This window comes from Embiotoca jacksoni, unplaced genomic scaffold (genome assembly GCF_022577435.1).
Source record: "Embiotoca jacksoni isolate LCO1_2020_lvr unplaced genomic scaffold, fEmbJac1.0.p SCAF_10, whole genome shotgun sequence".
In the NCBI taxonomy this organism is placed as follows: domain Eukaryota; kingdom Metazoa; phylum Chordata; class Actinopteri; family Embiotocidae; genus Embiotoca; species Embiotoca jacksoni.
This window is the reverse complement of record NW_027185230.1, coordinates 5,930,223-5,943,017: the sequence shown is the minus strand read 5'-3', so window position 1 is coordinate 5,943,017 and position 12,795 is coordinate 5,930,223. Positions and strand designations below refer to the sequence as shown.

At 39.7% G+C, this 12,795-nt stretch overlaps 1 protein-coding gene across 2 annotated transcripts; it reads left to right on the top strand.

Moving 5' to 3' along the window:
• The first annotated feature begins 276 nt into the window (after positions 1-276).
• On the top strand, positions 277-12,346 carry slc26a1 (solute carrier family 26 member 1). 2 transcript variants are annotated; one of them, XM_069162685.1, is made up of 8 exons: positions 277-431; positions 6,238-6,715; positions 7,007-7,213; positions 7,783-8,029; positions 8,136-8,367; positions 8,537-8,720; positions 9,161-9,448; positions 9,533-12,346. In XM_069162685.1, the coding sequence occupies exons 2-8, from the start codon at positions 6,308-6,310 to the stop codon at positions 10,109-10,111; spliced, it is 2,145 nt and encodes a 714-aa protein (XP_069018786.1). In that variant the 5' UTR covers positions 277-431; positions 6,238-6,307; the 3' UTR covers positions 10,112-12,346. The 2 variants fall into 2 exon arrangements, with proteins under 2 accessions (XP_069018786.1, XP_069018778.1); XM_069162677.1 differs by having other exon boundaries at positions 7,007-7,225.
• Positions 12,347-12,795: the final 449 nt, after the last annotated feature.

Sequence of the window (12,795 nt, the reverse complement as noted above, 5' to 3'; positions counted from 1 at the left end):
TTGTAGTGTTATTGATCTGGATGTAAAAATGCAGTTTTTGTTTGATTACCGTTCAGAGATGCAGGGTGCACTTTGAATTTCTCACTAAAAAGCTTCCATCTGTACAAACACACTCACCAGCCGTAGTTTAGTCACCATGGTAACCATCATCAAAAGGCAGAAGTGTCTCCTCCCCTCTTTCTGCCCCCCACCCCCCCCCCCCCCCACACACACACACACACACACATTATATGCTCCACTCCACAGATAGGAACAAGACGGGGTTGCTGCTCCCATCATGCTTTGCAGCAGGAAGCAGGAAGAAGCCAGACAATCAGTGAGTGGACGGCAGCACAGAGGAAAACAGACTGATGGGGAATGAGGAGGCATCACTCAGGGGGAGATGGCCAGTGTTGCCTCCAGGGCACAATCAAGCTGCTCCTTCTCTTTGGGTGAGTCATTTCTCATTTGTCCAAACTGTCTCAAAAAATTGTGATGAATATGTGATGAAGCTTGTAGAAGGCAGAGCAGACTTGCAGACAGATGGATGCTGCGGGTGGATTTAAAGGGGCAGTTACAATAATCCTGTCAGAGGGAACAGGATAAGGGGCTTTTCCTTTACGGTGAGGGGTCGAGAGGGGTGACGAGTCGGGCAGAAACCCCTCGCATCTTGCGACTGTTCAGACAGTCTCGTCTTTGATGTTTCTGTGATTTGTTTCAAAGGTGAATTCACTCTTAATCGTGACAGAGCGCATTAGAAGAACATAAAGAAGTAAACGGACACATTTTCACACCAACACTGACAATTATGCCATTCAGTCCAGCACATAATGCACTCAGGGACACACCCACACTATTACACACACACACATATGCACACAAGCGTACACACAGAGACCCACTGTCCTATATGGTGAATAACTGCTCTATTTATCGTCTTTCGTTCACTCATTCAGCCAGAGATTCTTCTTCTTTGCAATCCAAACAATGCCAGCTGTAATGAAGGGTAATATTGAATTCATTTCCATCCCCAGTTCACTTATAATGTAAAAGCCACTTGAAGAGCTTTACATCTTTTTACAGACCGGTACAAAGTGCCAGCAGTATGTACTTCATGTTGAAGGAAGAACTAAAGTTCACTTTCAAACTGAGAAATTTTACACAACAAGCAACATTGGTTATGTTTAAAATTACATTAAGGGTAAGAGAACTACCAAAAAGCTCATTAAATTCATACATTTACATAAAATAAACAAGACAACTAAACAGAATTACGCAGAAATTAGTTTGCAAGTTCAAAGCAAAACCTTAGCAGTTCAAAAAGTTAGCGAATCTAAATCTAAACTATGTAAAGTATGTGATAAAAAAAAAAAAAAAATGGCACCCTTTTGTCTAATATATTAATTCAAACAGCAAGTAACATTTTACAGAGCTCGATCTCTCTGCCCTGGATATTTCTGCTGAAAAAAACAAAAACAAAACCGATATTGTTTTTGGTTTCTTTTGCCTGTAAGTGACTGCATCTACCACAAGGTGGGAACTACATACATGTTACATCTTACATTTTTACAAAGCTAAGCAACCGCATCACTGTAAAAAAAAATCACTTCAGTGTGTACAACATTATGAAAGTGAACACATCACTGTACAGACCAACGCCACATTCACTGGTCTCATTTTCTTCAATTTGATGTTCAGTCCGTTGCTGCTTCAAACCATTGCAGTGCTAAACTAGCCCTGCACAGGTACAGCTGCACATGTCCTGCAGTAAGCATTTAAACCAGGAAGTGACCACACTGGAACTACAAACGGATCTCTCCGTCACCAGAGAGGGAAGCTCTACTGCAAAAAGCAACTGATTCAATCAGTAACATGAGTGTTTCATTACGGTCACTTCAGTTTGATGAGTAAAGATTTGTTTGTATAAGGTTGATGTCGCTGAGCTTCTTTCAATCTTTGAATTTTTTTTTTCCAGTTATCCATTTACCAGTTTCTGTATAATTTCCACTTCGGCCGGATGCTGTCCCATTTTTAGTCTGCTGTGTTTTGCCCCCTCTTTCAATTTGCTTTAAATCTTTATTTAAGCAGCCAATCCCCAGTGACCATCATGTCCGACTTTATTGTCATCACTTCCATGTCATTCTTGGAGGGTAATTTAAGGTAATTCGACAGCTTTTCAAACCGGCCTGTACTTACAACTGTATTGCCTGTCAATAATAACAGAACTCTGACCACTGTACGAACAAGATATTGACTTACCTTTCCATATTAGGGGCGCGTTGATGAGAGGTGATTTTCATACGGTGGTGAAATAACTGGAAACCTGCAGCGCCCGTAAAAAAAACAAAACAAAAAAAAATCACACAAATCACTAAATAAAATGGTTAGCAAGAACAAAGTCAAACGTATTAAAAAAGTGAATTTGGAATCTCCAACTTGTAAGTTAAGAAGCACAAATTTTACTTTTTTGCTATAAATTCAAATGTTTGATTAAATGTGTTATGAAGAAGCAAGGGACGTGTCAAGTTTTTGCTCTAGCTAACATTTGAAACTACTTTTTTTTTTTAATAAACAATGACATGTGAGTGTATTGAGGACTTTTTCTATAAAGAATGGATTAAAAGGTCAGATTTTTAAGGCTTGTAATTAGAAACTTTTTTTTGGTCAACACTCTTAACACGTGGCAAGATTGTTACACAGTGTGTTGTTCTAACCTGCATGCGTGACCAACCTCGTAGGAACAAATCATTGTTAGATCCTCTTGTGATAGAAAAACAAAACATAACTCACAGCCCATATATGTTTACGTGATAGAAAACGGATAGTGATGGTTTCCCACCCAATTCACCCAGACATCAGCAGCACTTCTCTGCCTACACACCTGAGGTATGTCTTATCCTCTGTTTGCCATGTAATTCACTCCGTGTGCAGGCTGTATTTAAACAGTAAGCCACGCTAACTTACGAGTCTGTGCGGGGCAGACAAACACTGTGGTCCAGTAAAAAAATTGACTTGGTTTAACCTGCTGACACACACACACACACACACACATCTGTCACATATCATATATATATATATATATATATATATATATATTTATATATATAAATATAATATAGCGTGAATAATATATATACACATATATACATATCTATATATATATGTATATACATACACACATATATATAGAGTACCATAAATTTAAGCCCCACCCACTCCCAGTGTCCAGGCCAATAGGGAGCGGGGTGAGGGTGAGCAAAGGGCTGCTCTTATCTGACGATATATTCAACAGAGTTCACACTCACATCTACTGCGTCTGACTGCTTGGATGAGCGAGGGAGAGAAATGTACAGAGAGCAGAGCAGAGAACGAAATAGATCAAACTGATAGTGACAAGAAGTTGAGGCAGTCAACACAAAGTTAAACTCGTGTTTGTCCCTTTGACTCTGCAGGTGAGTAAATCATCACACTTCATTCAGTCTATAATCTGGATTTGGAAGCAGACACGTTTTTGGATGTGAAATGACAACTAATTCTTTCAAAGTTTGTTTATGTTTTATCAGGAAAGTTAGAAAAGCAGCACAGGAATTGTTCACTAATATGATAGAAGGTGGGAAGATAATGTTGTTATGACTGAGCTGATATCTATTGAGCGCAGTTTTGATCTGCTGTTATAAAGACGTCTAGATCACATACCCACTGTTTCAAACATCCTTTAAAACGCAGGGCTATTTAAAAAAAAATGCCCAAGCAGTAATTTGAGTATCTATAATAATGACCAACTTCTGTACAGGGTGAGATAAAGGTGTCTCTTTCTTTGTCCGTTTCTGCGGTTCTACCAATATATTTTCAGACCGTGATAACAGAGCGATGATCTCCACTCTATTTCAGGAAGCATCAGTGAGTTGGATCGGTGTTGTTTGGTTCACACCAGTCTTTTAATGACAGCTGTCCCTCAGTCAGTCCCATCATGTGTCATCTTATGTCTACATTGGTTGAGCGCTCGAGTGGGACATCTCAGCATTGTCACTGTTTCAATTGTCTTTATCGTTTTCTTTGATGTCAGAACTATTAAAAACCTTCACTTGGCTGCAATTTAAGTTGAATGTGGACGATGATTTGCATCTTTTTAAAACCATAAGTTCTCTAAATCAATTCAAGTCAGGTGGTGGAATAGAGCTGCCGTTGACTTAATTTTAAAAGGTTTTATTTTTAAAGTATTGAAACTTGACCGTTTTACATGATTACATTGTGTCCCAACTTGATTGTTTTACTTTTCATTTCACTCATTGTGTGGATAGATGCAATTTTTTTGTCATAAAATCAGCATGTCACTTGTATATCTGATGATTTTTTTTTTCAATCATTGGAATAATATATTTCTTCATACTTTTGGCTAATACAACGAAACATTTTCTGTATATCTGCAAATGCTTATAATAAACACCATTTACTTACTTTTCGGTAGACTGCAAACATTGAAGTCAAGAACAAACCGAAAGCAAAATTAAGACAATGATATTTAGGCTGATGCAATGTATTAGATTTGAAAAAAAAAAAAGATAATGTTGTTGTAATAATGACGACCTGACATGACATGATTTAAAGTGGTAAAAAATAAATAAATATCAACAATACAAATATCAGCTACTTGTTTTTTTGATGGCTCAGGATGAGTCAATTTCTATTTACTGATTTTAGCTTTGATGTCTGACCCTCAACATCGTCGACTTCACATGAATGAAGGAAAACTATTTCATGATCAAAATAACAATAGCGTGAATGCTGAATTAGCATCCAGACTAATGAAAGGTGGCTCCCCACTCAAGGGTAATTTCTAAGCAGCGGTGGAGTGCTTTTATATCACATGATGAAGGGGGAGAACATTGATTAGAAACGGCCGGCAGGAACAGCTTTAATTAGTTGTTTTCAATGTAGTTCAGGGTTGACACTGAGGTATATTTTATGTGTTTGGTCCCTGAGGGTCCTCAGTGTGACTCCTGTCATTGTCAGCAGTTAATCAGGACAGTTTTTACCTAACAAAAGTTATGTTGTTCTTCTGTTCCTGATTTCTTTTTGGAAGAAGTTCTTTGATTTCATGTGTTTTATGTCAGTGCAATGGGTCATTATTTGTTTCCTGTGTCTTCTAGCAGTTAAAAATGTCAGGTGAGATTTAAAAGAACAAAGTCTGTCTCTGTATTGGTTTGTTTAAATGGGTCATTTCTATACAAAGTGAAGTTATTGAGCTGCAAAGTAAAACTACACAGAGAGAGTACGTAAAAACATCAACAAAGATTAAAAGATAAATGAAATGCTTCAATTCGGATCCATTATCAAAAATTTAAATACATCATGCAAAACTACAAATATGATGGATGTAAACATAACTAAAAGCCTTCCTCCTTATTCATCTGTCATATCGGTCCATGAAAGCCACCACCACAGGAAGTCGAAATCAAAGCACATAGCAGTGTTGTGATGGCAGAAGCTGATTACATGTCATTTAGAGAGTTTTATGATTTCTGAGACCTGATTAACTCTGCTACCGCTGCTACTAAAAACAGTAAAAGTCAGGCCTTCTGCTGCCAGCCAATCGCACGCTGTGTCTTTAATGTGCTGTTCAATTGATCTATGCTACGAGGGGTGTCAGTCATGGGTTTTAAAAGCCACCTGACAATTTTATCTTTGAAAATGTTTGGCTAATTTTAAATTTCCAGTGTAAATGATCTCAGAACATTTCTTCAGTCCATTACCTTTACCAGGCACCAAACAGTACAGTTAATTTGTAATCCGGAGTGAATATTCACATATTCAGAGGTTAAAAGCATGACACCCACAAAGGATCTGCATCAACAAAAATTACACAACATCATAAAACTAGAGACTGTAAGGAAGACTGGCAGGATGTAGCTTGTTAGCTTTGGCCCACGTTGTAAAATGTATTGTCTTTTTGTATTTGATTCGATAAGATAGAAAAGGTTTATTGAAAAAGATTAATTGGACAGACTTTTGGCAACCTGCCAGGTTAAAGACTTTTTAAACTGTTGGTCATTTTAGTTAAGCCATCAAATTTTGTACTCTGTGGAGTAACGCTCTGGAGTAATGTTTTTAGTTGGGGCATAATGTTTGTCTTGCATGAGATCACAGGTAGGGAAGCTAGCATGCAGGTTTGTTAGACCTCAGAGATACACAAAATGCACTTTGGTGAGAAACATTAAATATAAAACCATCTGTCCCTGTCATTCCTGTCTTTCTCAGGAGCACAGCTGACCACGTCCACCCTTCCCTCTTCTTCTGACTGTGCTGCCTCCTCTTCCTCCCGTGGACCATGGAGGAGGTCTCCAAGGTCACAGAAGCCCTACTGTGCCCGCCACCTCTCTTGGAGCGGCGGGTTCGCCAGCGACAGCCCACAGCTTCAGTCCTCAAATCCAAGCTGAAGCAGGGTGTGACATGCTCTGTGCCCAGAGTGCGATCCACCCTGACGGGATTCTTCCCTGTGGTGCGCTGGCTGCCTAAATACAAGCTCAGAGAGTACATCTGGGGTGATGTCATGTCTGGGATGATTGTGGGTATCATCTTGGTACCGCAGGCCATCGCCTACTGTCTGCTGGCAGGAGTGGAGCCCATCTATGGCTTATACACCTCGTTTTATGCCAACATCATCTACTTTCTCATGGGGACATCCAGACATGTGTCTGTGGGGATCTTCAGCCTCATGAGCCTCATGGTTGGACAGGTAATGGATTGGAAGAAACAGCCAATGATCATACTTGGGTCTTCAATGACAGGTTAAAGGAAATGTTCCTGGTAATTCTCCAACAAGCACATTGTTAACCATGTGGTGTCATTAATAATCTGAATACTACTACTACTACTGGTAATAATCAACAGAAAGATATTGCTGGCCAATTAGCATCATTTATGACTTAATGACACTGAGGATTTTTTTTTACAACTGTATTAAACATTTTACTTTATTGTACTGATTATTTGAGATTTGTTGCCGATGTTTTGTATCCACCTACAGGTGGTGTATAGGGAGGTGTTCCTGGCAGGTTTTGATCTAAACGAGGACTCCACTGCAGCCAGTCCTGATATCTTCAATGGTACATTGGGCACCAACCTGACTGATGGTAAAATGCACAGTGTTGAGCTGATGGGCGTGCAGTGCGGGAAGGAGTGTTACGCCATAAGCGTCGCTGCTGCCGTTACATTCCTGACTGGCATCTACCAGGTAAAGGAACAGGTATATTCTGACTTTATTGTGCACCGCAGTCAATATAGCATCATTAATTCAACAAAATGCTGCCTTTAAACAGAATCAAGCCAGTGATGAGGTTTGCCCTAACAACGTTATCAGAAAAACAATTCAATATCAAGTCTAGACGGGGTTCATATGTCTGAATTAAAGTCTGTGCAGTTGATCACTAGTAGCGGTGTGGCACTATGTTTTCTAGTGTGGATCCTCATTTATTAAGTACCTAATGAACATATGAATGTGCACCGGACTGACATGGTGCACACTTCATGGAGATGGTTTCATGATACTCCAGTGGTGAGCAACAGTTTTTATTGTGGTAAGAATTTTTTTTAGTGCTGCTTTTGTGGAAGCTAAATTATAATGATGTTAACATCATTGACCACACAATTGAACATTTCCACAAGCCTTTAAAATCTGGTTTAACACCTGTCAATAAAATGAAGCAGACTCACTCCTTTTTCTGTTTCAATTACATCCCCTCCAATCTTCTGTCTCTCCCTTCCTCCCCTCTCTTGCCTCTAAATCCTGATCCCCTCCTACAGGTTATAATGGCAGTGCTTCGACTAGGCTTTGTGTCTGTATACCTTTCGGCTCCCATGCTCGATGGCTTTGCCACGGGAGCCTCTTTCACCATCCTGACAGTGCAGGCTAAATACCTGTTGGGTCTAAAGATTCCTCGTCACCAGGGCTACGGCACGGTGGTCGTCACCTGGATCAACATCTTCGCCAACATTCACAAAACCAACCTGTGTGACCTCGTCACTAGTGCCATCTGTATCTCAATATTAGGTGAGTCATCACGTCTATTCACATATGCTCACCTCGGATTCCCAAATGTATTCAATTCACCAAATTTTCTTTATTATGGAATAACACTTTATATTTTTATTCGCAGTGGCAGGGAAAGAGATCCAGGAGCGCTACAAAAATCGTCTTAAGATCCCTCTACCGACCGAGCTGATAGTCGTGGCAGGTGCTACACTGGTCAGCCATTTTGGAGACCTGAACAGCCGTTATGGCTCCAGCGTGTCCGGTCACATCCCCACAGGATTCATCCCTCCCCAGGTGCCTAGCTTCAGTTTGATGCCACGGGTGGCGCTGGATGCCATTCCTTTGGCAGTCATTAGGTAATTTACAACCACATTAAGAGCATGTTTGCTTGGCATTAACATGTGCCTCTATTGCAAGGTGCTACAGCTGCAATTTTGTAGCCTTCACATGTGACGTAAAAGGGTGTGAACATGACTTTGATGATAAAGATTAATTTACCGCCTCAACTGTCTGTTTGTCTTGTAGCTTTGCCTTCACTGTGTCGCTGTCCGAGATGTTTGCAAAGAAAAATGGCTACACCGTTCGCCCTAACCAGGAGATGCTGGCCATCAGCCTCTGTAACATCATCCCTTCCTTCTTCCACTGTTTCACCACCAGCGCAGCACTGGCAAAAACCATGGTGAAGGATTCAACAGGCTGCCAGACACAGGTGAGTCTGACACTTTGAGAAAGGGTCAAACACTGATGTCCATTTTGTGTCTGGTTTACATTAGACTTATAACACTATCTTCATTATCTTGAAAAAATAGTTCTCACAACAATTATTTGCTTCACAAGGATGACTCAGAGGCTGAATAGGCCAATGACAACAATGAAATGTCATTCTAATGAAAGTCCGTCATTAAAACTACCTCTGGGAAAGGAGGTCTGCAGAAGTCAAATACTGGTTGGACCTGCCGGTTGGCAATTTCCAGCTTTCCTGTGTGAGGAAATCATTTATAGTAACATTCTTGAAGTGTGTCCCGAGGCCATGTGTAGAGCTTCGGCATTCAGAGCAGCAAAAAACAACATTTTGATCTGTTGATAACAACAACAAAAAAAATAATAATAATAATTTTTCCTCCATTTCCTACTGTCTCCGTGCGCCAGGTATCGAGTCTGATCAGCGCCCTGGTAGTCCTTCTTGTTCTCCTCTTCTTCGCACCTTTCTTCTACGCTCTCCAGAAATGCGTCCTTGCGTGTATCATCATTGTTAGCCTTCGGGGAGCACTGAGGAAGTTCAAGGACATTCCAGCTAAGTGGCGAGCCAGCCATAATGACACCATAGTTTGGCTTGTTGCCATGTTAGCCACGGCTCTGATCAGCGTGGAGCTGGGTCTCCTTTTTGGAGTTGTCTTTTCCATGATCTGCATCATCTTTAAGACCCAGAATCCAAATGTGAGTAAATACAGTGGCACTAATTAAGATTTTTCAAAGATGATAGAAATTAAAGTAATTCAATTATCTGATGTTTGATGTCAGGTCTCTCTGCTGGGCCGGGTCAAAGACACGGATCTTTACGAGGACATGGAGGAGTATGAGAACCTCATGTCTCCACCGCGGGTGCAGATCTTCCGCTTCCAGGCTCCTCTGTATTACGCTAATAAGGATTCTTTCCTCAAATCTCTCTACAAAGCTGTCGGAGTTGAACCTTTCCTGGAGCTGACTAAGAGGACAAAGGCAGAGAAGAAGGCCAAAGAGATGTTCACAAAGCAGGCCAAGGCAAATGGGGAGAAAACCAACAGCGATGTGGTTGTAGGGCTGATCCAAAGAGAACTGGAGTTCCACACAATAGTTTTAGACTGCTCTGGCATCCCTTTCATAGACTCAACAGGCATGGCCACTTTTAAAGGGTTGGTCAAGGAATATAAAGAGATCAGTGTGAGCTTGCTCCTCGCCAGCTGTAACACTTCTGTCATTGATATCCTGCAGAAGGGACAATTCTTTGGGAAAAATGACAAAGACATGAGCAGCCTTCTGTTTCATACAGTTCACGCTGCAGTTCTTCATGCAAACCGTGCACCTGCAGCAGAGAGCAGGTCAGAGGACTCTGTGGTGTAGATATACCACTTCTCCTTCTCCTATCTTTTGTGTGCCTAAAAGGGATTTCAGGAAGTAACAATCCTGCATTAGGTAGCCTCCTGAAGGTGCCTTTTGGGACGGTTTTTTTTCCAAGAAAACAAAGAGGGACCAAGAGCATCCAATTAGGAAGAGTATCCTATTGGTGAAGACCTTTAAAAGCTTTGTGCCCTTAAAGACCCCACAAAAACTTAATCTGCACAATATGCCTTTTTAAAGCAGTTTTCTAAGATCAAAAGAGCTGGACTCCCTAAACAAACTAGACCCATAGGAATCAAGTTGAAATACAGTAAGAAGGTAAGGTGAAGATAATGTAAAGTCAGCAAACACTCATTGATCAACAATCCTACATTAGTTGACAAATGGCTTAAAGATTTTAAATTTTCTTTTTATAAAAGTGGCAAAATTTAACATGTTCATACATGACAAAAAGTTGTAGAGGCACATGCAAATATAAATATACCCATTTACTTCATATTTTCTGGTCTAGCGAGTTTCCAGATTTGTTCAACTTTTTGTGACGATTTATTTCCGTTTCAAATTCAGATACAAAAAAAAAAGACTAAGCAAAATTAAATACATCATTAACTTCTAGTTACAAGTTTCCAGTAAATTGGAAGTTTGTCGTAGAGACACTACATCTGAAAACGACTGAGCCACTCGTGGTCACTTGTGTTGCCGTCAATCATGAAGTTTCCTCTCATCTTTTCCACAGAAGGGAAGGAAATGAGCAGCAGAAAAGACAAATCAAACACACCCTTGGCTTTGTACCTCAGTGAGTGTCTGTGGCATACTTTAAATTGTTGACTCTCGACATTGGAAATCACAGATCAAGTACAATGGTTTCACATAGTCAGACATTATGCGAGTCTATAGGCCTTTTAGTGATATCAATAAATGAGATTTAATAAGAGAGCAAACCCTCTGATAAATGTTACCATCCATACATTGTTACTGGTTTAGTTCAACGGCTCTGTTGTTGTCACAAATGTGTTTTCTCACATTTCCAGTTTGCTTTCTACTCAGCTGCTGATTAGTGCGAGTTCTATCAAATACACCTGATTAGAGCATTGCTGACTGCGATGGACACTATTTCAACTAGGTTACTTCCAAGCCAGAGTCCATAATGGATTAATGACAACAATGCAGGAGTCCAGAGTCCAGACTGGAGAAACTGTGAGTGGTATTTACAGAAGTGCCAACTACTACCTTGGACCTCAAATCATTTTTAGAAAGGCTAATAGTTAAACTCTTCTTAAAGATGACGCACTCGTGCGTGGTGGGAGGGAAAGCTTTACGTGACTCATGAGGACCATGTGGTATTTCAGCCTCTATCTCACACAGAGAGCCGTGGCTTCAGACCGGCTCGTTACAACACACTTCTACTCTTGCCCTTATCGGAAACAGGAAAAAAAAAAAAAGGGGGGGGGATATATTTTGACATATGAGAGTTTTTATGCAGGAGTAGGTTGAAAGAAAGAAAAAATCATATGGTGCTTCTAAAATATTTTTCTATTTTTACTGAATAAACTAGTGGCAGCAGGTGATGCCACACATAAAATGTTTCACTGCCATTAGTTTGTTAGGTTGAATTTTTATGTGACAGGCGAAATAATAGCAGACTCTTGTATCTTTGTTAAACCACTGTTTTTCTTTACATCTTTTGTCCCATCGAGGTCAAGTGTAAAACTTTAATCAAAACCATTTGTGAGGAGAATACCAACTATATAAACTACATGTATATGTGTAGCATTACAAATGTTCATGTGAAAAAGTGTCACTAACAGGATTTAGGATCGTAATAGGATTGTTTGTAAATTTATATAGTTATCATTTGGTATTTTTATACACTTATTTTGTCATTAACATTGCCATGCATTAATTTAACTGGAATCAGGACAGTGATGATATTTTAAGGGTAAGTGATGGAAAGAAAATAAGATTGTTTCATCTTATTTGCAAGTGGCTCCGGAAAGTTTATTTTATTTTATTTTCGGCATCCAATTGACGACTCCCCTGTGTCCTTATCTTGTGACCTACAACCAACTCAGTATTACCATACGAAAGCAGATACAAAAGGAATGGGGGGGGTGACTGTCAACTGTTTGTCACACTGTATAAAAGCTGCAGTGGAGCAGTGCTGGACATCCTTCTTTGAGTGTACATGTATTTTGCTCCTTCTTGCAAGAATAAATGTCCGACATGTTTGATTTTGAATCTAGCCTCCGAGTAATTTTTCTAACAGTAAGTCTCGTTAACTTTTGTTTTAGACAAAGTGTTGACATTCAACATCCACAAACATTGTTGAATGAAACTAATACATCTTTTGTGAAGCACTTGTGTGTTTGATTTATTTATTATTATTGTAGTTATTGCAGAAATATTAGAGCTACGCTTATCAATACTTTAATAATAACAATGAATCAAATGACTTTGTATAAATGTGAGAGGACCCAACCTACATAAAATGATCATTCACCAGAATGCTCCTCAGCATTTTTGTGCCTTTGGGCTCAGTGTTTTGGTTTGACATTCTGCAGCTTTACTGTATTAGTTTTGACAGTGACATCAACGTTATGCTGCCCATTTAAAACACATAATAACAATAAGTCTGGCAGAAAATGCTTAAGGTAAATGTAAATTTTGCATTTATGTATTGTTTTAAA

Coding starts and splice junctions, on each gene's coding strand:
- slc26a1 (XM_069162677.1), top strand. CDS start 6,308: ATGGAGGAGGTCTCCAAGGTCACAGAAGCCCTACTGTGCCCGCCACCT. Junction 6,716..7,006: donor TGAGCCTCATGGTTGGACAG/GTAATGGATTGG, acceptor ATCCACCTACAG/GTGGTGTATAGGGAGGTGTT. Junction 8,030..8,135: donor CATCTGTATCTCAATATTAG/GTGAGTCATCAC, acceptor TTTTATTCGCAG/TGGCAGGGAAAGAGATCCAG.